Raw genomic sequence first — 23630 nt, forward strand, 5'->3', positions numbered from 1 at the left:
TGGAGGTTACAAAAACTACTATAGCAGCAAGGGTGAAAAGTGATTTCATTGTCGCAATGGTGTGAAAGCAGTGTGAATGAAAAAAGCTCCCAAAAAATGAATACTGGGTATGTCAAAGTACTGATGGCAAAATTTGCTGCTTACTGAAAGAGATTAGCTTGTCGAAGTTCTCTTGCCTGGCCTCATCTCACTCAACTCTTATGATGAGAGTCTCGCTCGGCGACCAGACAACCAGGTCACATAATCGTCAACCTGTCAGATGAAAACTCCCTTGGATCTTATGGAAATATGAGGAACCAGCTTCATTCTGCAGATTCAGACAGTACGAAATAGGATTGGATGACCTGTCAGATGAAGATTCCCTTGGATCTTATGGAAATACGAGGAACCAGCATCATTCTGCAGATTCAGACAGTACGAAATAGGATTGGATGACCTGTCAGATGAAAATTCCCTTGGATCTGATGGAAATACGAGGAACCAGCATCATTTTGCAGATTCAGGCAGTACAAAATAGGATTGGATGACCTGTCAAATGAAAACTCCCTTGGATGTTATGGAAATACGAGGAACCAGCATCATTCTGGAGATTCAGACAGTACGATAAAGGATTGGATGGCGATGGTGATGATGCTACGTCCTTTAAGAAATACCCTTTCCGGCCTTGGACGAGCGTGGCGAACTGGGTTTTTGTGCTCATGTTGGACATTTCGCCTCTATCATCAGGTCTGCGTCGACAATACCATCTGGTGAACCACCAAGAAGCCCACTGGCATGGAGCAAAAGACCGTTTGGCGTCACATCAACACCATGTCTCTCACAGTAGAGAGTAATGGCTGTATCTTCGTGCAGCACACCCCATTGCGCAGGTCGCATATGGGACAGAGTACCTCCGCCCTCCAACATCTTCATTAGCGATTTTGACGGCTGACGACCCATTTTGTCAGCTTTGATCACTGCTCCAAAGGTTGACATCGTGATGCAGCCTTTGTGCTGGGCAACCCAGAGTGGGTTAATGTATTGACCGCGAGTAGCTTACTCTAAAGCATGGATGTTGGCTTCAGATACAGCTAGCTTTCCTAGCAGCATAGGAAAACAATCCTACTAGCCTTCACCGTAGCGGAGATGAGTCTACGTGTCCCGTCGTACACAGAACTCTCTACGCCGATGTCTACGTGTCCCATCGTACACAGAACTCTCTACACCGATGTCTACGCAATCAAACTGGCTGGTCATTTTTGGGAATGACACTACAGGCAATGTGATATGTGGATGATGTGATCTAGTGGTTGGTTAGCTCTGCCATGTGCAAGTACAGTGCAACCTGTGTTTAGTGACCACCCTGCCCATGGTACACAGAGTACTGATCATTATAGACAGATGGTTGTTCAACACAGATGCAGATGTACCAGCATGTACCTGTATCATGGTTTCGGTCCTAAAGTTGAAACTTGAATGGACTGATCTTGTAAGACAAGTGATCTCTAATCACATGTTTTGCTGTACCTGCTTCTCGGTAGAATATGTACTTCTGCTTGTGCGTGTGTGCTTGCGTGCGTACATACGTACATATGTGTGGAAGGTATCTGCGAAGCGTTGCATTGTATTTGGGGTTTGCCAGAGCAGTTTTGCGAATAGTTCGTGTCGATGAATGCAGATGTCAGTTGTATTGTCTGAACAATATGAACTGTCCACAGTTGACATTTTGGTTTCTGTGTGCATGTGGTGGATGCTCTGCGCGTGCATGTGTGCATACATGTTCTGTGCGTGCGTTCGTGCGTTGTGCGTGTGTGTCAATCTTTGTTGTGTACACTGTGTATGCACGTTATAGGTACATGTTGCGTCGCTGCTTGGTGCTGGAGAATATGCCAGCATACACGTATAACACTGGTCAGTACTGGCACGTGCCACTGTCTATCTTGTGTTTAATATCGAGTGATGTTTTGCAGTGATATGCACTGCTATGTAAAGATATCTCATGTGCTGGAACGTGCTGTTTTTGTATTTATTCTATGTATGGTCTGTGATTGCGATGGTTCATGGCTCGTGTGCCGTGTTCTGCGTACCAGGTCGGGGTGTTCGAGACGAGTCGGGCAGCTGCAGTGACACCAGTGAGCTTGGCTCCACGCTGATGCGAGCCATGCTGAAGGAGACGCAGCAGTTCTGCAACCCGCAGCTAAGCACTCAGTTTGAGTCACACTCACATGAGCAGGTAGGTTGTGATGAATGCTGTGTGGTACAGCAATTGTGGTCTTTAAATGGTTAACTGCATGTACATGAATACAGTCTGTAGTTGCATTTTTTCATTGCGGTATGATGCTATTAATGCACACCCCACGTTTGTATTTGTATTTGTATTTTATTATTTCACTTGGGCATTCCCAACAGACCCTAAGGTCTTCTACAGGCATGCAACAGGCTCAGAACACATTCTTGTTTGGTTGGCATATCAGGGTTGTCGGGTGGAATTAGAAGGCAGCAAACAGATTCTAGGCCAGGGGGCGCCCTGCGTCAAAAATGGGGTATTATTGAAAACTGATCGGTTAGTCGGTGAAGATATCCTAATAGCTACAACACTCCATGTCCATGACAAACAATCAACTTTCTGTAGTAACCCAACCTGCACATTAGAGTCATTATCATCATGTCACTTGCTGTGTATCTGTCCGTTTATGAAGAGAAAAGAATGTACTGTAGCTTGCTAGATATTGCTTTGTCCGCCACTATTGTTCAGCTGGTCTATGAGATGAAGAGTGGATGCCACACTGTCCAGCTGCTGTCTACGCAACCGTACAAAATCAGTGAGGAGGACAGAGTGCGCTATGCTGCCATTGGTGTGTCCATTCCCGAGGAGCTGTGAGTAGTACTATTACTATTGGTCTGTTCAATCTGCTGTGCTGCTCAGTGTGGTAAGCATTCCAGCATTCCGTGGTGGTTAATGTGGCTAGTGGATGTCGCTGAATACTTCGCATTGAATCCTCACGTTCGTTGTTGTTTCTAGAGTTGCTGATGCTTTGATTCTTTCCCCGGCTTGCGCAACTGTTCTTTCCAAACAGGAAATTTGGTGACCGTGCCGTGTTGGATTCCTACCTGTCCTGTGCTCTGAATGTACCTCTGGAGAATGGAAGACTGGCTGCCATCGATGAAGAGAACTATGTGTTGACACTGGACTATACTGTAAAGGTACAGTACAATCTGTTCTAAGCGACCACCTGCTTTTGAAGAGTACAGTCATCTCGTGCCCGGTCTCATGTTACAACATGCACGTGCGCTTGGATCTGTCAACGAACACAGTCCAACAATGCATACAGTATTGCTGAAGTTGCCAATACGTAAACGCCCTAACAACCGCGAGCCCATGGCAATCTTCAAATAAGTACAGGTTTCCTTAAAAGGTTACAATTACCATAAGTCAGTATCCGCCGCTGGGTGCGGCCTGAACAGTACGTGTAAATGCGGGATGAGGCAAACTGAAAGTTACGCTCCGATTGCAAAGGGCTGACGATAGTTTTCACATTAGCTGTCCTACTACTGAAGTAACCAGTGATTCTGATATGGATTGTTGCAGGCTTGTATTTTGTAGTGTGTAATATTTATGCCATTGATACTTAGTGCTTCAGATGTGTTGTTGAAGACGGTCTTTCTTTATGTTAGTGTAGGATAGCTGTTTGAATTCCTTGTGTGTGTGTCTGTGTCTGTGTCTGTGCATACTTGTGATTGTGAAGATGCTTGCAATCCATGAGCGTCGCATGTGCGGCGTGCCAGTTGTCATTGAGGGTGAGACTGGTGTTGGCAAAACTGCTCTGCTGCACATGCTGTCCTTACTGTGGAACCGCTCAGCGCAATCCTGCAGAAAGATGATGATCAAGGACCTCGGTGACATTCTGGTTGCTCGTCTGAGCGAGCCAAGCGAATGTAAGTACATGTACCTGGTTCATGTACTAGAATGAGTGCAGATCAGTATTGAAAGCAAGATTTGTTTGATTTCTTTCCACTGTGGTGGTCTGTTGGTGTTAGCTTTCAACATGCACAGTGCTAAGCTAGACTGTGTACAGCTACTGGTGTGTGTGTGTGTGTGTGTGTGTGTGTGTGTGTGTGTGTGTGTGTGTGTGTGTGTGTCCCATATGGTGCAGTGGTATGTGCAGCGATTTCCAATCGATAGGTTGCGGGTTCGATAGGTTGCGGGTTCGATTCCTGACGATTATGGTCACACACGTCTTTCTTCTCTTTCTCAGACTCTTCCTGACTTTTCTTTCATTCTCCTGGGTGGTTACCAACAGCCAGTGTATGCCGGAGTATGTGGTGTGGTGTGTGTAGGAAAAGAAAGAAAAAAAAGAAAAAAAGAAAAAATGGAAAAATGAAAAAAATGGGATTCACTGGCCAGAAAAAGTCACTTCAAACAGCTGTATGGTGGATACCAGGCTAAAAATAGTGGCGGTCAATTCATCAGCCTTGCAAGCTGTTGAATGGTGTAATCCCAGCACAAGTTGCTATGTCTAACATAGCTGTTCGCTATCATCGCTCCCGCGATGGGCATGTCTGAGGTCTGAGGTGTGTGTGTGTGTGTGTGTGTGTGTGTGTGTGCAATGATGGTTTTCTACATCTGTGCACAGCTGACATGGAGCCAACTCGTGTAACAGAGATGCTCAACTTCGTCCATGATTTCAATAAGGGCATGATGGTAACACGGGAGCAGATCGTGGACTACTTCATGAAGGGCCGCACCGACAGCATGCCTACTGACTGCAAGCCGATTCTTGAAGTGCTGGCTGACCTACGGTCCCCTCGATCATGCCTACTGCAAGTCGATCAGGATCTTGTTGAACATGTTCTTTCTCACGGATCGTCTTCTGCACCAGAAGTGAGTACCGTGCAGTATTGTTGGCTGACTGTGTCCCCATATCCTCAAAGGCGCGCCACTCTACATGGTGTTGCCATTAGCCTGGACATGTGAAGGCTTGCAAATCACCAAGTTTCAGAGCAGAGAGTTCCACGTCTTTTCAGAGCATATGCATGTAATGCCTAGTCTTTTGCCTAGTCTTTTTGACTCAGAACGCCTGTGAGCTCTGGCCTCGATGCATGTAGCCGGGGCTGAAGCTGATGGATGGCATATGCATATCATAGTGTGTCTGGCTGTACACTGTGCGTAAAATGTGGGGGAAAACTTCCCCGCCTCCCTGTTGTCCGTCTTGGTCAAATACGTCCTTGTGTGTGTTGTTGCTCCTGTTGTGTTCAACTGTGCAGAAGCTGGTAGCTCTCCTGAAGAACTTCTTCACGGCACCCACGATTAAGACATTCCACAAAGTGAAAATTCACTCAGGTACATATGGCTGCTGTCGTCGAGTCCATGGCTGTGCATGACCGTCAGTGTATTTATTCCCTGTGCTTATCAACATGTGGCTGATGTTGTCGAATCCATGGCTGTGTATCTTATCTACTCCAGTGTTCCCTCTGCTTATTGACATGTGGCTGCCTGGCTGCCTTTGCTGCCCTCGTTTCCTGTTTCCATTGGCTTGTGCTCTGTAGCTCTGACTGCCACTAACTTGAAGAAGCGTCTGCGGTCGATTTTTGAGGAGGCGCAGGCACTGTCTCAAGCCATGCACAACCGCATTACGCAGGAGAGGGAGTGGCTGAAGGTGCACCGTCCTCATGCAGTGGTGGAGAAGCACGAAACACCAGTGTTCACGGTGGGTTAGCCAGTCTGTACTCGGGAGTGTACACGTTTTTGTTGTGAATGCTGGCTGTGGTAATCTTACATGTCGGGTATGTAATTTATTCGGGAAAAGAGGTGGTAGAGTAGAGGGGGGGGGGGGGGTTGTTCTACTAGGAATTGTTGTCAAATGTCAATACACTCGCGCACGTAAGGTATTGAGGGTGTAATTTGTAGTGAAGTTTGAAAAGAGGCGTTTTGCCTGAATGTGCTGAACACATGACAGACTAAGAGTATGACGTACAGTAGTGATAACACACTGAGTGCAGGGACCGCTGCTATTCATCATTCTCACTTGTTATGCTGTTGTTGTTCTTGTGTTGGTGTCAGGTGTTTATGGACGAGGTTAACACAACGTCCTGTATGGGTCTCTTCAAGGAGCTATTGGTGGACAAAACATTGGATGGAGAGGTAAGCTGTACTGCTGACTTTGGATGATTTGCGACAGTCCTTATGCACACCATGCTCCTGTACAAAATCGCGTAAAACCCGATTGGGTGTTGGTACTCAGTATCGCTGTCCTTGTTGATGAAGCAGGGGAAAAGCACTGGTCTTTCATGTGCACATGTTGGTCAAGTGTGCCATTATCACACGGCAGATACCCAACAGGGATTGTACGCATAAACGAGATTTTCTGATGATCGACTCAGTTCATGAAACTCAGAGTTACGAGACAGCAAGTGCTTATTCTTCTGTCTGTGTATTCATCTCTTTGCCTTTGGCAAATTGAGCCCTCTACGGATGGTGGATAGACTTCACATGGTAAACAGGATGTTGTACATCTGTACAACGTGGAATTACTAGTACACTACAGGGCCGGAGGAAGGAGTTCGGGAGTGGTCCGGCCAACCTTTGAGGGGGGTCCGGGGGACGTCCCCCGGGAGAAATATTTAAAATTTACGTGAAATAGAGCATATTTGGGCATCTCTAAGGCTCCAGAAAATGCAGAAAATGATAGTAGAAGAACACAAACACAACTTTTTTATCCATATCAGCCATACAGTGTCGGTCACGGAGTCCTGAGCTACTTCGAAGCACATCACACGTCAGCAGTACAGTCGAGTCATGTACCTCTGGATTTTTTTACACCGGTTTTGCACGAATCACATGGACCATCCAGCTGGGAAAGTGGTCCGGCCATGGCCGGACCAGCCTGACCGGTTCCGCCGGCCCTGCACTATGTTTGAAACAGCAGTAGAATACCTACTGCACTAGTGTTAGGCCATGTGACAATGGCTTTTTCCCTGTTGTTGCTCACAGCCCGTGCCAGACAATGTATTCTTAGTGGCTGCGTGCAATCCACATCGCAGTAGCTCGGTTGGTGTGTCGTCATACATGTCACATCGTGACTGGATGGCCGGCTCCTATCAAGTACGTGCCATCCCGCCATCACTGCGCTGCCTGTCCTGGAGTTACGGTGCACTCAGTGGAAACCAGGAGAAGGAGTATATTGAGAGCAAGATTGCCAACATCGGCAGCACCAAAGTCGAGTGAGTTCAAGTTTTCAATCATGATTCTCAGCCATTTCTTTTTGACAATCTCAACTCACTGGTGTTGGACATGGCTGAGTCCATGTTGAGAGTACGGTGTGGTATATAATACGTGGATGCTAGTATCACAACGAATCATTTATTTTCTGGCCATGTTACTTGAATTGTGTATGTGTAATTGTGCACCAGGGGCATCATTTTGTGCTTGTTTTTCTGCATCTGTCACTGTATACAGCATGTCTGTGCAGCTATTGAGCACCCTCATTTTGACAAGTCAGCGAATCATGAGGGATTTTGCTGAGGAGCAACTCACTCTCAACAAGTTTGATCCGAGCGAGGCTAAGCTGCGTGCTACGAGTTGCGTCAGTCAACGTGACATTCAGGTATCGCTTTCCTTTCACTCACATATTCATCTCTTTTTCACAGTATTCATGCAGCAGTTTTTCAGAGATCTTGCCATCCCTAAACCGCTGTTGAAACTGTCAGCAGATGTGCATCTGCTCTGGTGGCATGTGTGACTTTATTGTAGTGCACTTGCTCATGGATGGGTGCGTATGTTTCATGTCCATGTTGTGATCAGTACCTTTCGCCATGTGTTTCCATCTATCTTATTCTTATGTGTATTGTGGCAGTGAAAATTGTACCACAGTCATGTTCACAGACATTGTACTTCAAAATTGGATCCCGGTGTGGTGGGAGAGATATTTACGTGCTGTTTTTCTTTGCTTCCGCAGCGTGTGTTCACTTTGTCAGCATTCTTTGACAGAAGCTTGCGCAAGGATAGAGACCACCTGGTTTCCTCCAGGTATGTCTTCTTTAGCCAGCATTGTGTATACTTTACATACCGTAATGTCGCGTATAAAAGCAGGTACTTACGGCCGTATAAGCTGGGGTTCAAACCATTCTTCTCTTCAAGTTATGCTTCTCTTCAAAGCATGCTTCTACGTCAACATCATCAGTGTACACTGTGCAGTGCATACTGCCATGCATGTACTGTGCAAGTACATGCACGTGTCTTTGCAGAGAGCGGCTTCTGTGTGTATGTGTGTGTGTGTTCACGCAGACAGAGGTTGTCCTGTACCTGGCTGGATGCTCCTGTGACTTGGCCTTTCCCACCTACAATGCTTTTCTAGGTTGTGCTCGTGCGTCTGTGTGTGTCGTGCGGATGTGACCTGTAGCACGCCAAGTTCAAAATGACTTGTTCTTTTTCTCACATCTCCATGCAGAACGACACTGCCATCAGCTGCAGGCACTCCGGTGGGTAGATCACGTTACTTCTCCCTTCTCAGTTACTGGCCAGTAGCTGAGAGAAACATCAGTAGCAGCAGCAAGTCAGGGAAGGCACAGTTGCCCAGTCGCGAAGCATTGCTTCTGGCCTTGGGTCTCGTCTACTACTTGCGATTGGATACCAACTACCGATGTCTGTTTGTGCAGCGATTGACCGCTAAGGAGGAGCCTTTGGGGCGTAGAGATCCTTTCTTGACCATCCTTAACAGAGAGGTAGGTGTGCACGTATGTGTGTTTGCAATCTCGCCATTGGCTGTGATATGTTCTTACTTCTCTGTGTCCCACTTGCTGTGTGCCCTTGTGCAAGCAGTGTATTGAGGATGGCTGTCGGTGTTGTGTTTTGTTACAGATGGACAGGTACATGAGCTGTCTCTCCGTCCCAGCGGGCATAGCCAAGACCCAAGCTTTGAAGGAGAACATCTTTGCCACAATTGTCTGCTGCGTTGTGCGCATGCCATTGATTATCGTGGGCGCACCCGGCTCGTCCAAAACTCTCTCTTTCAACCTGGCCGTTGAGAACCTGAAAGGCCTAGAAAGTCCAAAGTAGGTCCTAGTATTGTCTTATCTCATACTGCTGTTTGTCTTGTCTATAATTCTACGCCGGCAGTGCGTGTTCATCAGCGTAACTACAGTCTGTTTCAAAAAGATTAGCAATCAAGTTTGGGTCTTAAAAAGTATGAAGATAAGGGAAATTTGGACAACAAAGTACATAAAACGGCTTGTTAGGACACGGCAAATTGTTCTGTGAAGGTTTCGGAACAATAGACCCTTTGCACAATAAGCGAGAGGGGTCGAGACGGGGCATGCTGTGCACGCGCTGCACACTTGGCATGCAACCAGCATGCGTGGTTTGCTGCAGCCCAGGACGTGATCAAGTTTCCTGTGACAGGCTGTGTTTTCACGGTCCCGACGCGATGTTCATGTATGTACTCCGCAGCCTTTTTTCATTTGAAGTTTTTTTAGTTCTGAAGGAAGAAGTTCCGAAACGCTTTCCAAGGACCACTGTTGGGTTCTTGTTTGCAGCAACCGTCATCCCTAACGTTAGTCTAAGAAACCCACTTGTCTTTCCATGCGTTCCCTGGTGATGCTGGCATTCCACACTCTGGAATCCTGGCTATCTGGCGAGAAGAGGGCCGCAGTGCTGCGATATCGTTCCCAGTGTTGTGCTCGGAACACTTTATCCATGACGACTTTCATCCGACCTTGCTTTTGCGAAGATATGGAACGCCCTGCCAAGAGACTCTGGAGCTTGAGAAAAAGGCATGACCCATCCCTGTCTTCGCTATTGGAAGATCGACTGCTTGCTGGCGCTGCTCGAGCTGTTGATGTTGAAGTGGAGAGAGACGCAGCCTCATCGTTCAGGTGTGCGGAGAAAGTCATCTGAGTTCGAGCTGTGGCTGTGTGCACGATATGACAGACTTTCACATTATGCACATGGCCACCAAAGTAAAACTCATGGACACTATCCACGGGCCTGTTCACTTGTACTACTCCATCAGCTCCCTCTTCACTGTCGTCGGCGACTTACCCCTGCGTTGGAGACAAGCAAGCATGCTGTGGCACTCACTCTGGGAAACAGAGGTTCATCACTCATCCACTGGGACGCATGAAATGTTGGGCACGATGAAGGTACACTCGAGGAAGTGGTGCCCTTCTTAGTTCTAGGAGCATCAGGGTTCTGCATAGAGAAGTGTTCTCTACATCGACAGGGGAGAGAAGGTAGAGAAAAGAATAATCAATTTCAATCTACAGTAATCCGAAATATCCACTGAATGCGGAAAACTTACCTCTCCAACAACTCCTTCTTTTTCCAGACAGATACGCACCCTTATTAAGCAGAAAACTGTTCAGTTCCTTCACAGACCATTCTTCATTTGACAGTTCGTCCACGGGTTCCACAGCCATCGATGGCAAACCACTCGACGCTCTCCCCTCCATCTCCAAAATGGAAAAATACAGTGTTCCACCATGCTCAACAACTGATACTCTGCACAAAAATCGAAGAGGATGCCCCGTCTCGGATCACGTGACCGTTATTGTGCAAAGGGTCTATTGGACCAACCATTAAGGAGTTAGTATTTCGGCCAGGTTTCTGGCCTTTTCCCATGGTTTATAATTTGCCCTGGAAGCCAGTATCGATTTGTTATCAAAACCCACGATTTATCTCTTCCTTTTTGGCCTTGTGGTTATGAATGCTGTCTGCTGACCATGAAGTTGTGAGTTCAAATCCCAACAAATCTTTTTTTTTTGGACTAGAAGTTTTTCACTTCTGAGTAAAATCAGTGAGCATGTCATGAAAATAAATCCGAGAAGAAATCTTCAAGTCAAACATTTTTTTCTTCATTTTTTCATTGTTTTGGTGATCACGCTGGTGTACCGGTACAAGACAAAGAAGGTGGCTGCGCCAAACGACTTGTTGGAGCTCGCGTTTCCTGCCGAACTGACTGACACTTGACTGGCTCACGCCATGTGAAGTTGTGAACACACACAACACTGAAACCGTGTGAGTGAACACGGAAGTTATTGCGCTGTAGCTACGTGTTGTTGAATACACCGGCACATCGATCGATCGATTTCTGTTTGAGAATTATTTTAGTATTTGAAGATCGCCAATTTATTTGAATTTAGGAGTCAACGCCGTCTTCTATCAGCTTTCACAGGCGTCTGCTTTTCTCAAAATGTCGTCGAAGTCACACGGATAGCTTTGCCACTTCAAGGCCTTGGGAATGAGTCTGTGTCGATGCCGTTTTCGTCACATCGTGAGAGTAAATTGCATCCGCGGCAGCTCAAAGAATCTATTTGGTCACAAAACGGACGCATCCCGCTCGTCAAAATTTACCACACTTTGAAGTTTCGACATGTCCTCTCTGACTCCATATCGATACGAGGAAGAACTCGTTTGTTGGTTGTAAACCAGACGAACACAAAGTCATGTACGAGTACCGACGTCAGTGAGTTGTCATTTTTCATGCTTTCGCGCGGAATATTTCTTCGAGTTCACAGTGAGTTTTTCCAGGCAGCGCTCGAGCCGTCATACGGTAAGACGGCAAACTCCCCGGGCGATCGCCAGGATTGCTAATCTTTTTGAAACTGACTATAGTTATGAACAGAAGTCTGATCATTGCGATATACTTGCACTAGAGTAGCAACGGTTGTCACTACGGCTTGCCTTATCTTGTGGTCTGCTGTTCTATTTTCAGAGAGTTCTTCCGTGATACGAGTCGCTTTCCAGCTCTGGATCCGCAGTTCTACCAGTGCTCAAGGAAGTCAACGTCCCTGGAAATCGAGAATGTCTTCTTGAGAACCATCAATCGGCAAAAGTCCCATCAGAAGAACAGACTGGATCGAAGCTGCGGTATGGAGTTTTGTCCTAAGTCTTTCTTTGTTACTAGACCTCACTCCACACCATATACCATGTCAGCACGAGGTTAATTTTCTTCAATAGTATTCAGTGGTGTCCGGTTGCTAGGATTTTAGCTGCAATATGGTGGGTTTGGGATTTTCTGCAGCAGGCTTGAATTTGCTTCACTCCTCCTGTTTTTTTTGTTTTTTTGTTTTTTTTAATTCCTTTTTCCTCCTGTTAATGTATGGGTTGCACCGCTGTGTTTGTTTTTTCTCCTGTTATTGTATGGATTTACGCAGTTGTGTTCATGGACGAAGCTGGGCTTCCCGAAGACTGCCACGAGTCGCTCAAAGCATTGCATTACTTCTTGGACAACCCGGAAGTCTCATTTGTGGCCATCACCAATCGTGTCTTAGATGCCGCCAAAACAAACCGAGCCATCAGTTTGTTCCGACCTGACCCAGACGAGGTAAGGTGTGGACATTGTGAACAAATCATGAACTCCATTCACCACCCCATCAACCAAGGCACAGACTCTTGACCGCAGCACAAGAACAAAGGCAACCCCAATAGACACTGAATGTACATTTATGAGTATTCTTGGTTGGAAAAGACCACACTGGGAAACGCTCTTCTCTATTTATATGTCATTGATCATCAAGACCAAACATCTAGTAATGGCAGCGAATCCAGGGAGAGGAGGGCATTGCCAAGACAGGGAGAGTAAGAATGACTCTCTGATCAGTTCATGTACATTGCCGTCCGCCTTGCAAGCGTGCAGAATTGCCTTGGGCAGCATCTGCTGGTGTTGGATACACGCATCTGTGCAGCCATGAGCCACCCGTGCGAGTACTGTAGTGCTCTCATAGTTATGGGGCGGGGGGGGGGGGGGCTGTTGTTAGTGCCCAATATCCTGGCTGATCAGGATCTGTGGCTGAACGTTGGCATACGATATCGCTCTGTCGCTTGTTACATATGAACACATTGCTGGCCAGACAAGACAGGCACCACCTGCTGACTGTGACTGTAGCTTCAAATCGGTTACAGTCTGCGTACCGTCAATTTGCAAACATTTACTGTTGCTCTTCAAGGTCAACATGGTCGAGAAAAAAAGAGCAAGAGAGTTGACTGTAAAGAGCAGGAACTAGAACTATGAACAAGAACGAATGACAGGAAACTGTACAAGAGCATGCATAGTGCAACCGGGTTATCATATGAGATGGTGGCGTAACCGTGATGTGAAGACGTGAGATCTGTTTTTTTGCACCCAATTTCAGGACATACTGGTAGTAGATGAGGTCAAGAACAGCTGAACATCTATCCTTCTGGGTGATGATTCCCTGTGTGCTCTAATTGTGTCTGTGCTTGGCTGCAGTCTGATCTGTGTACACTGGCATACGGCTGCATGTGCTCTGACCCAGAGCATCCCCCTCCCTACATGCAGTCCACAAAGAAGATGCTGGACAACTTCTGCGGTGTCTACCGCCTCTTGATGCAAGACGAACGGTAGGTCTTTATTGTGCCAATGTAGATCTTCATTGTGTCAATGCTGCCTCACAGTCACTTGAGAGGTTTAAAGACTATCTTGTATGCCTGCCTATCCCTCTCACTGGGTGTTTGACTTTTGAGCATGTCACTCAAGGTGTGTGTGTGTGCGCTGTTCTGCCAAGTGACAAAGATGAAACTTGTGAATGTTTGTGTGTGCGTGTGTGTGTGTGTGTGTGTGTGTGTGTGTGTGTGTGTGTGTGTGTGTGTGTGTGTGTGTGTGTGTGTGTGTGTGTGTGTGCGTGAGCATGTGCGTGTGTGTGTCTGTGTGTATGCGTGTGTGTGTCTGTGTGTGTGCGTGTGTGTGTGCATGCGTTCGTGTGTGTGTGTGTGTGTGTGTGTGTGTGTGTGTGTGTGTGTGTGTGTGTGTGTTCATGAGTGTATGTGTGTATGAGTGTATGTGTGTATGAGTGTATGAGTGTGTAGTTGTTAAACAAAGGGCACATTTCATAACATAAGCCATGGACATAGAAAGGGAGAAAATGCCTGAGTGTCAGCCATTAGCCGTCCAGGTGGGCAGTGATTCCGCTTAGGAGCTTCAGTTTGTCGGTTCCCATCAAACTGGTAAATGTGTGGTGCCCGCTCGCTGCACCATCGCCGTTCTTCTCCTCCCACACGTTGAAGGAAACACCGCAGGCATTGGCAGCCTTGATGACATTCATTAAGTTGGGCGCTTCCAGCACCTTATGTCCTTCTAGTTTGTCCTTGGGCAGTGATTCCGCTTAGGAGCTTCATTTTGTCGGTTCCCATCAAACTGGTAAATGTGTGGTGCCCGCTCGCTGCACCATCGCCGTTCTTCTCCTCCCACACATTAAAACAGACGCCACAGGCATTGGCGGCCTTGATCAGATTGATCAAGTTGGGCCCTTCCAGCGCCTTTTTGTTCCCTTCAACCTTGTCCTTTTGCATGGCATGTGCGTGTTGCATCTGGCAAGTGGAGCGCTCCAAACAGACGCACAGCGTTACAGCCCAGAAGAATCTCGCCAGGACTATCCACAACTAAGAACTCCACGGTGCACTTGCTGGGTCCAATCTCCTGGGGAGCATTGAAACATCCAGCTACTGATAGCCAAGACCTGCCATATACATACAGCTTGCGATTGGTTGGGACGATGATGTTCGATTCCAAGCGCTCCACACGCTCCAGGAGGGACTGGATTACGGCCTACGGGAAGTATGCGAGCCAGCCAACTTCGATGGTACAAGGTAAACGCGTACCGTATTTTCCGGAGTATAAACCTCACGTTGAACATTCAAAATTCATCCAAAAAAGAGGGTGCGGCTTATACTCTTAGGATCACGTTAACCGTGATAAATAGGGCAGATGTCTGTATACCGTGGCAAAAATGGGGGGGGGGGGGGGTGCGGCTTATACTCCAGAAACTACGGTAATCCTCGCGTTCTTGTACCTTGTCATCTGCGGAGCACACACGGCTGAGCCTGCTGCTGCACTTGTTCACCAATGTTGAATACGCGTGTGCACCGCCGCCACACACTCTCACACACTCTCACAGACACCAAGCACACCAGCAGTACTCGAACACGATCACGTTCTTTACAGTGTCCTGCAAACCAACTCGAACTTCGCAGTGTCCTGCAAACCAACTCGAACTCCAGGAGCGTAGCACCAACCATTCGAGGGGGCCCAGGGGCTCTCGCACGGGAACATTTTGAAACTAGGGTGCAAATTCCTGCATTCTGGGCACTTTTGGCATTGTGTTAAAAAAAAGTTGTCCGTCCAAAGCCGGACCGGACCGGCTGCTACGCCCCTGAACTCGGAAGCTAGTGCACACCTGATAACAGTCAGAGTAGAGAGGTAGGATCTCGATAGCCTATCGGCGTAAGATTACACCAGTAGCTGGAGACTCGACTAAAATCAAGTCTGTGTCTGTGCTGCACATGCCTAAAGTACAGAAAAGTGCAAACGACTTTTTTAAGTGGAACAATGGATTGTCATGGTTGTTGACTGTTTTCTGGGCCCTGTACTGGGTTATGGTGTTCTCAGCTACAGCTCGTTTTTCGGTCTACGAGACTTTATTCACTTCATTCACTACCTCCGACGCGGTGTTCTCAAGGATCAGGAGATCACACCACAGATTGTTCTGCGTGGCCTGGAAAGGAACTTCAATGGTATCCTTGAGAAAGACTTCAAGGACCTGGCTCATCGCTTTTTGGCGGCGGTGAGTTGATGTCTAACTTAGCTGCAGCCCTCTTTCCTCATTATCCCCTGGCACCTTTAAAATGATTGTTGTGCTCCATTTATCATCAATCGCAGTTTCTGTCTGTGTTCGCACCTGGTTCTGTCTGGTGCTTGTTGTTCTTTCCATATTGTATGTACCCTTTGCTGCACACTGTTGCCAGGTTATTTTGTGTCTCTTGGTAAGTGCCCGATCACTGATCATCATTGAAGTATTAGTGTTTGGTATTATTCATCTGCCCATTGTACTCAGATGGATGTCAGCAAGGAGCGTCTGCAGGAGATTGAGCAGCGTAGTGTGGTGGAGATTCTCGCCGAGAGCATAGAGGACAACCCAATGGCTCAGTTCCAGCAACGGCATAGATTTGCTGATGATAGCAGCGTGGACGAACTTCAGGACTCTCTGGCTTGTGACCAGGACCAGGCAAGTTGTCATTTCGTCTGCTTACGCATACGTTGTACACCAGAGAATTGGCAAACTGGAGCGATGTTGACCTTGTTCCTAGCAACCTGTCATCCCTGACTGTGTGTTGGCAATCGGAAAGATAGAAGCTCAACAAAATCCATTCAGTGAGAGAGAGTGTATATGTGTGCACGCATGTGTACGTGCGTCTGTGCATGTATGTACGTGCGTGTGTGTACATATGTGTGTGCGTGCATGTGTGTGTGTGCGTGTGTGTGCGTGCATGTGTGTGTGTGTGTGTGTGTGTGTGTGTGTGTGTGTGTGTGTGTGTGTGTGTGTGTGTGTGTGTGTGCGCGCGCGCGGGCATGTGTGTGCATGGTGACACTGCATGCAGAACTGCTGGGACATGATAGACATGATGACGGGGGGGGGGGGGGGGGGGGGGAGAATGAAACCTATTGGGTAGCTCTGTCCTAAACCTGGTACTCTCCGTTGCTTTTCTGCATTTCTTCTTGCAACTCAGGTTCGCTACAAGTTGATCATTGATGAGAGTGAGGATGACAGCATGACCCGATTGCTGTTCCACTACAAAATTCTCGATGAAGCTCGCACACGCTGCTTCACCTGCTCTGACTTTACTGGCGACAGCGAGCTGCAGCAGGTGAGCCCCCTTACTAGTTACTATCATCATTGTTTAGGGAAATAGTGGTTACCAGTATAGGGGGAATGACACAAGAAGGGTTTGCTGAAATCAGCTGCCAGCAAGACGTTTGTACTTGTTTTTTTTTGTTTTTTTTAACTGCTGTGAAAGGAATGCTGTCCATTCACACTTTCACCATTCCTGTATTGTTGATTGAACTCTCATGTGAACTTGAATTGCGTTCATATGTGCATGTGTGTGTATGTGTTCGTGTGGCTATCTGACACTTGCACAGATCAATCTCGTCTCATCCATTCGCCATGCTGCACTCGAGGGCAGCACAGCTGTACTCAGTGAGTCGGACGCCATCAACGAGTCCTTCTATGACCTCTTCAACCAGCGCTTCAGGCAAATCGCTGATCCGAAGGTGCGATGATTCTGTGTGCATAGTATTCCATAGCTAGCTCATGGAGATGTGGCTGGCATGAGTTGTACTTGCACATGATCACTCCATTGTCTATGTACTGTAGATTGATTTGGTCAAAGCACAGCATATCAAAGTGGGGATTTTCAACCCAAAACATGTCAGGGTTCAATTTCTCAGTTGATTTTTCAAGGAATGGCTTTGCTGTGCGTTGATTTCTTGTGTGCAGGGTGTACGCTACTTTGCCAACATTGCCATTGGGTCGCACAGCAAGCTGAGTCGTGTGGATCCATCATTCCAGTGTGTGGTGCATGTCAGAGCTGCAGAGCTGCACCTGGCTCCGCTGCCTTTCCTCAACCGGTTTGAGAAGTACCGCTTGTCACAAAGGAACCTGCTTGATGTCGTGCTCAAGTCTCTTCCGCACAGCATGAAGGAAGTCATCATGCTGGCAATGGACAAGGTCAGAGAGAACTTTCCAACCCTACTTATGTGATATGTCCTTCTGAATGTGTTTGCCTGATAGCATGCGGGATGTGCATGTGTGCATGTGTGCGTGCGTGTGTGCATGTGAAGAGGGGGACCGTTTGCACTATTTGGAAATTTCTGATCTATTGTTGTATCATCCTAACATCATCATGGCAAGTTTCATGTAGCTAGCTTAGCTAGCTACGAAAGTCAGTGAAGTCCTAATCAGAAATTACTCTGCATCTTTGTCCCATTCACACCTGCGCCCTCTATGGGTTATGTGCTCTTGCTAGCCGGCAGTTTCACTGTCCACACCCCCATTTTCTAAGATCATTTTCGCTTAAGTAGTCCGAGCGTAGGCAACGGCAACTTTGTCCGTTCAAAGTGCTTAGTCGCCTGCTCGAATGGCCAACACATGATTGTATTGCTGGGCAGTTGAATTGAATGAAGATATATTTTACTGGAGCGCTGTTCAGATTTTCAGTGCCAATACACACAGCACAGTCACTATGGGTTTTTTGCCTGTGTGTGTGTGTGTGTGTGTGTGTGTGTGTGTGTGTGTGTGTGTGTCTGTGTGTGTGTCTGTGCCTGTGTGTGTGTGTGTGTGTGTGTGTCTGTGTCTGTGTCTGCATGTGTGTCTGTATGTGCACCTTTATACTTGTCTTTATACTGCTAGGTGGAAAAGTTTGTGGAATTCATCGGCGAGAATAACTTCACTTCTTTCAATTCCGAAACCATCGTATCGCTGTTCATAGATTTTCTGCCACTGCCTGGCCATAAGCTGTACACACGCCAGTATGATGTCATAGGAGAAGATGACGAGGAGGAGGAGAGTGACTATGAGCCAATGGAGGCCGCTAGTCTGACACGGGGTGATGCCAGAGAGCCACATGATATGCAGGTAAGGTACAGTGCCGCTCAATGATATGGTGATATCCAGTCGCGTCACTCAAGTACTCGCCCGGCGTTCCGTAGCCCTAGACCTGCGAGCACTGGGATGTGAAATGGTGCAAGGCGCAAACTTGACTTACTCAACCGGATTTCATTGAGCAGCACTGTAGATGTACTCATAGCAGGGTTTTATTGGTCTCGCTGCCATTGTTTCTCTATTTGAACGCCATGCTTGGCGCATTCAGTTGAATGCTGTTTGTGTCTGTATGTGTCTGTATGTGTCTGTCTGTGTGTGTCTGTGTGTGTCTGTGTGTGCATCGGTAGTATCGGTCTGTAGCATGTGTCTGTATGTGCTAGTGTGCGTTTTCAACTTTTCATAGGTTATCGTGACAGCATTGCTGTGAGAGGTGTTACAAAATGCTTTATTACAGCTGGTGTCGGTGTGTGTGTGTGCGTGCGTGCGTGCGTGCGTGCGTGTGTCACTCCATCTCTTCCCCTTCTCAGAAAGCCAAGATGATAGTTTTCAACATGTTTGAGAACATTATGCGCGCAGAGGCAGGTTTCCGCTTCGTTGACCTGCCTACGACGCACAAGGAGCAAATGTTTGGAGAGCTTCTTCAACAGGCCTTTGATCTAGAGCCACTCATGTCCAAGAGTCTTCTAGAGTCTGACCTGCGTTACCCGAAGCGTTTCCGAGAGTACGTATTGGGAGCACTGGATCACCTCTACACCACCAGTCCAGAAGGAGTGTACACAGGCAATGACAGTGGTAAGTACAATGTAGATGTCTACACATAGTTCAGAGTCACTACTCCCAGAACTGCATGTACACTGCAGAGTCACTACTCCCAGCACTGCATGTACACTGCAGAGTCACTACTCCCAGGACTGCATGTACACTGCAGAGTCACTACTCCCAGCACTGCATGTACACTGCAGAGTCACTACTCCCAGGACTGCATGTACACTGCAGAGTCACTACTCCCAGAACTGCATGTACACTGCAGAGTCACTACTCCCAGGACTGCATGTACACTGCAGAGTCACTACTCCCAGAACTGCATGTACACTGCAGAGTCACTACTCCCAGGACTGCATGTACACTGCAGAGTCACTACTCCCAGAACTGCATGTACACTGCAGAGTCACTACTCCCAGAACTGCATGTACACTGCAGAGTTGCCCGGAGCTACATGCACTGCAGAGTTGCTACTCCCAGAGCTGCAGGTACAATGATGGAAACTATGGAAAGATAGCAAGTACATGTACATGCATGTATGTCAGTCCGCAGACATGGAAAGTTGTGGCTGTTGGCCTACTGTCATTCTGGAATGTAAGCCATGCTGAATCTGATATTTGAAAATGAAAATGTTAGGTCATGTGGTCACACCTCCACAACTAGAAATGGGGTACTGAAATAAGAGGATACATTGCTGCTGGAGGAAGTCAATTGCTCAACGGACCTCTTTTAGGAGAGTGGTATGGGAGTTTGGAACCACACTGCCGGGTGTTCTGCACAGTGACGCGTTGCACAGGAATGCATCAGGACTTTCCACTGAGTACCACCTGGACGAGCTCTCTATGATGGCCCAGGATCGAGCAGCTTGGAGAGGCTTTACTCACGCGACATAACGCGCTTGCGGGTGCGGGCGATCTCTAGCCGAGGAACAGCAGCGGAACCATGTGTTGCACAGTAATATTATACTTATTGTGTCAATGCATATTGTACGCGATCTTTCACATATTATTATTATTTTATGGGAGTTTGCTGACTGGGGTGGTGCTCGGCATGCCAATGCATGTTTGTGTGTATATGCGGTGTGTGTGTGTGTATGTCTGTGTCTGTGTGTCTATGTGTGTCTATGTGTGTCACAGGTGAATGTGCCAACTTTCACAATGGTCAACGCTTTGTCACCGCCATCATCCTGCAGTGGATTGTGATGCGAATGACGTCACGGCTTCTGCAGCTGTTACGTCCCGAAGTGCTTGTACTAAAGAGATCAGTGCTGCCTGATTGGGTGATGGATACTTACCTACAACAGCAGTCTCACTTTGATCTCAAAGCTTTGCTTGCCAGCAAGGTAGAGATGCTTGACAACAGGTAGGTAATGAGTGGGTCATCCACTGCTGCTGCTGCCGGAATGACCAGAAACTGACGGAATGTCAATTTAGACAAGCAAGTCTTGTTGTGATTGAGAGCTAACAGACCAAGTAGGTTGCCTCCTTTCGGCCCATACCTGGTACTCATGTGTGTTTGTAAAGTAGCCTTATTGACATCTCTTTGCATGTTGTCCTGTCGTCTGTTTTACCGTTGTTCTTGTGTTCTATGTGTTTTTAACTCTAGTACGGACAGCAACTCCGTCAATAATAAGCTACTCATCTTCACACAAACCAAGCCCCAACTCCATCGCATAGCTCACAGCTGGCCTGTTGATGATGTCTCTACTGTTCCGGCCGACACTATCACCGCATTGAAAGAGCTAGTCTGTGAAGACTTGGATCAGATTGTGCTGGGCAAACTGGATCACATCCACACTGAAGTTAGTGGCTCTCTATTATCTTTTCGTCCTTGTCCCGGTGAACACATATGCATTGTGCCTTACAGGTGTATATGCTACAGTCCATTCATAAAAAATCGACTTCTAGCTTTTGGCCATAAATGGGTCAAACTTTGAGTTTTTTTAGAATTTTTTCCGCAATCACCTATGGAATCCTCTTCCAATTATGTTTCTGAAGCCTACTTGTCCAAAAGCGAGCCCTAGCAAGAATAGGATTTCGGCCAGGTTTTGCCCCAAAAAGCACTGAATTGGGGAAAACCATCAACATCCAGGCCGTTTGACCCCGCCTGCGACAGTGCAACCCTAGTTCAGATACCCTTTTGAACCCTTTTTCAAAGTTCAAATTTCGCAGCACTGCACTGTGTACGATAAAATCACGAAAAATCGCCAAATACAGGAGCTCGCCAGAGCCAGGGCCCATCTTTTTATGAAAAAAACTAGCTTCAGAAGAAGTGGAAATGGCTGTAAAAGAGTTGGACAAGTACATGCATGTGCTGATGGTTCCCTCGTCAAAGATATTGACGAGGCTAGGACGTCTTTTGTACCATTTTAGCAACCATCTGATTTCAGCATAGATCACGGTCATGATGTTGGTTTGCACGTACGCAGTTCTTGCGCCGTGGTGAATAGTGGCCGATTTCAGACATGACACCCTTGATGGTGGTGGTATTATCAGGACCAACATGCATTGCTATGGCCAATGCCAAAGCCCATTTCGCAAGCACGAGGTTCTGCACTACGTAAAGTTGAGCAACTTTACGCAAGTGATCGGGAAAACCCGTGAATTGGAGGAAAGTCAACGTTCCACCTGGGATCCTTGTGTACTTTACACCAACAGCAGGCATGGTGTGCTGTTGATGCGCTAAGGCAATGCACCAGACCTTCGAACCTTTAGTGACGAATATTGCTTGGTGTCAAGCAGTGAGTTCGTGACAATCACAGAATTGCTTTTCCGGGACATCCTTGCGCTGTCCCAACTCACCCTTACCCGCCGGGCCGGGCTTTGGGTGGGATTTCCTCCCTATTCCCCAGCTAAGTTACTGTGGCGCCCAGGAGACTTCGCTGTGGCCCTGCATACGGCCCTGGCACTTTGTGAATGTCCTTGTCAACTGTAGTGTTCAGGTGGTGCCTGGAGTCCTTTGCGGCAACCAGGAACAATCTGAACTAGCTCATGATAGAGGACATTACTGCCGCAAGTGTTAAGGTAGAGGAAAACCCTAGCGCAAGTACAATGGTGGGCTGCAAACTCCAGCTACCTTGCCATGTACGGAATTTTTGCATTCCTGGATGTCGTAATTTCTGGCCTTAGCTATGTTTCTCTGGTGGTGCCGTTCCTGCGGATTTTTTTGGAAACTTAGTCAAACTGAGTCTCATGCGATATTTCTTGTTTCTCTGGAACAAAGATAATATGCCGTGTCCCTGTGTCTTGCTTTGTGTGGCAGGAGCAAATGAAGACGATGTTGCAGCGGTTCATCCGATCTGAAACTCATCAAGTGCTGGTGTTCATGGCAGACACAGCAAACTGCTCTCGTCAGAGGATCAACCACCTGAGACTGAGCATTGAAGATGAGGAACGGTCTAACGCTACGTCTTTATCCAGGGCCATTATACAAGTAAGTTAATCTCTATCATCAAGTACCAGTATATGAATACTGCAGATTCAGTAGTCTTGCCGAGAAGAGGTGTAGGCAATCACGCGAGTAAGTTAATTTTTGTCTGTTTAGTAGTGTGTTTGTATGTGTGTGCCGTAAAGTACCGTGAGAGCGCGCTACCTTGATTTTTACAGCCAAGGAAAGGAGATTTGTGTGGCATAATGCTACTAAGTTGTACGGTGTGAGAAGCAAAGTGAACTAAGGTCACACTTAGCATGTTCTTGTGTGGAACTGACAATCACTCGAAGGTAAACTACATTGTAAGGATGGATAGCCTGCATAGCATGCAATGTGTGTACAAGGTACGAGGTGATTCGCAATTTTTGGACATGTCGCAATTTTTGGACAAATCAGTTAAATATGGAAGTAGAGTCCCCCTGAGTCGTTGTCCTTTCCTTGGTGGACAAATCTTTGACAAGAGTGTCTTCGTGTGGTCCTCAAGTTTCTTCGTGTCAATTTTTAGCGGTGAAGGCCGTTTCTTTCTGGGCGTTTTCTTTATTATTCTTAGGTAATGTAATGAGTAATTTTGAAAATTTCGATTAAATAATAAATGATTGAGGATTCCGTTGACTCTACGTCGCATAACGGAGAGAATGTCGACATGGGGGATGTTGTATCCCTTCCATCAACTCCAGGGACTACGTCTTCCAGCTCGAATCCGCCTAGAAGAGTCTCCTCGCCTTCTCAACCGGTGCATTTGTGGAGGGGTTCTGGTCAGGAGAAATCTCGTTTAGCAGTGCGAGCGTTCCACTCACCTGGCACCAGTGAACACTTCCTAACCAAGAAGGACGCAGCGGCTAGTTACGGCGCTAGCCCTCCACTCTTTGCGAAATATGAGAAGGAGATGGGCCACACAGTCACTGGAGTGCTCTCCTCTGTTCTTGAATATGACGTCCATGAAAACCCTTGAGTGACCCTTTAAATTGTGTGTCACATTGAAAAGCCTTAAAAAGCTTGCTATGAACGGCCTGTCATTAGAACTCATATCAGCCGGTCTCATAGGCATAGCCTTACCCCATTTTCAT

General features: G+C 47.2%; 1 protein-coding gene across 1 annotated transcript in view; it reads left to right on the top strand.

Moving 5' to 3' along the window:
* LOC135805796 (uncharacterized) overlaps positions 1-23630 on the top strand; it is a 103869-nt gene that overhangs the window by 43023 nt on the left and 37216 nt on the right. The window contains exons 46-72 of the mRNA XM_065319898.1: positions 1832-1890; positions 2070-2212; positions 2735-2856; positions 3057-3183; positions 3726-3915; positions 4614-4861; positions 5245-5320; positions 5527-5687; positions 6041-6121; positions 6971-7200; positions 7436-7583; positions 7935-8005; positions 8427-8700; positions 8837-9030; positions 11688-11842; positions 12130-12299; positions 13206-13336; positions 15381-15555; positions 15826-15996; positions 16499-16636; positions 16911-17042; positions 17269-17499; positions 18181-18405; positions 18900-19164; positions 20271-20496; positions 20740-20935; positions 22396-22566. Of these exons, the coding sequence (XP_065175970.1) occupies positions 1832-1890; positions 2070-2212; positions 2735-2856; positions 3057-3183; positions 3726-3915; positions 4614-4861; positions 5245-5320; positions 5527-5687; positions 6041-6121; positions 6971-7200; positions 7436-7583; positions 7935-8005; positions 8427-8700; positions 8837-9030; positions 11688-11842; positions 12130-12299; positions 13206-13336; positions 15381-15555; positions 15826-15996; positions 16499-16636; positions 16911-17042; positions 17269-17499; positions 18181-18405; positions 18900-19164; positions 20271-20496; positions 20740-20935; positions 22396-22566 (4510 nt within the window). The remainder of the gene's footprint in view (positions 1-1831; positions 1891-2069; positions 2213-2734; positions 2857-3056; positions 3184-3725; positions 3916-4613; positions 4862-5244; positions 5321-5526; positions 5688-6040; positions 6122-6970; positions 7201-7435; positions 7584-7934; positions 8006-8426; positions 8701-8836; positions 9031-11687; positions 11843-12129; positions 12300-13205; positions 13337-15380; positions 15556-15825; positions 15997-16498; positions 16637-16910; positions 17043-17268; positions 17500-18180; positions 18406-18899; positions 19165-20270; positions 20497-20739; positions 20936-22395; positions 22567-23630) is intronic.

Source organism: Sycon ciliatum, chromosome 1 (genome assembly GCF_964019385.1).
Source record: "Sycon ciliatum chromosome 1, ocSycCili1.1, whole genome shotgun sequence".
NCBI lineage: Eukaryota > Metazoa > Porifera > Calcarea > Leucosolenida > Sycettidae > Sycon > Sycon ciliatum.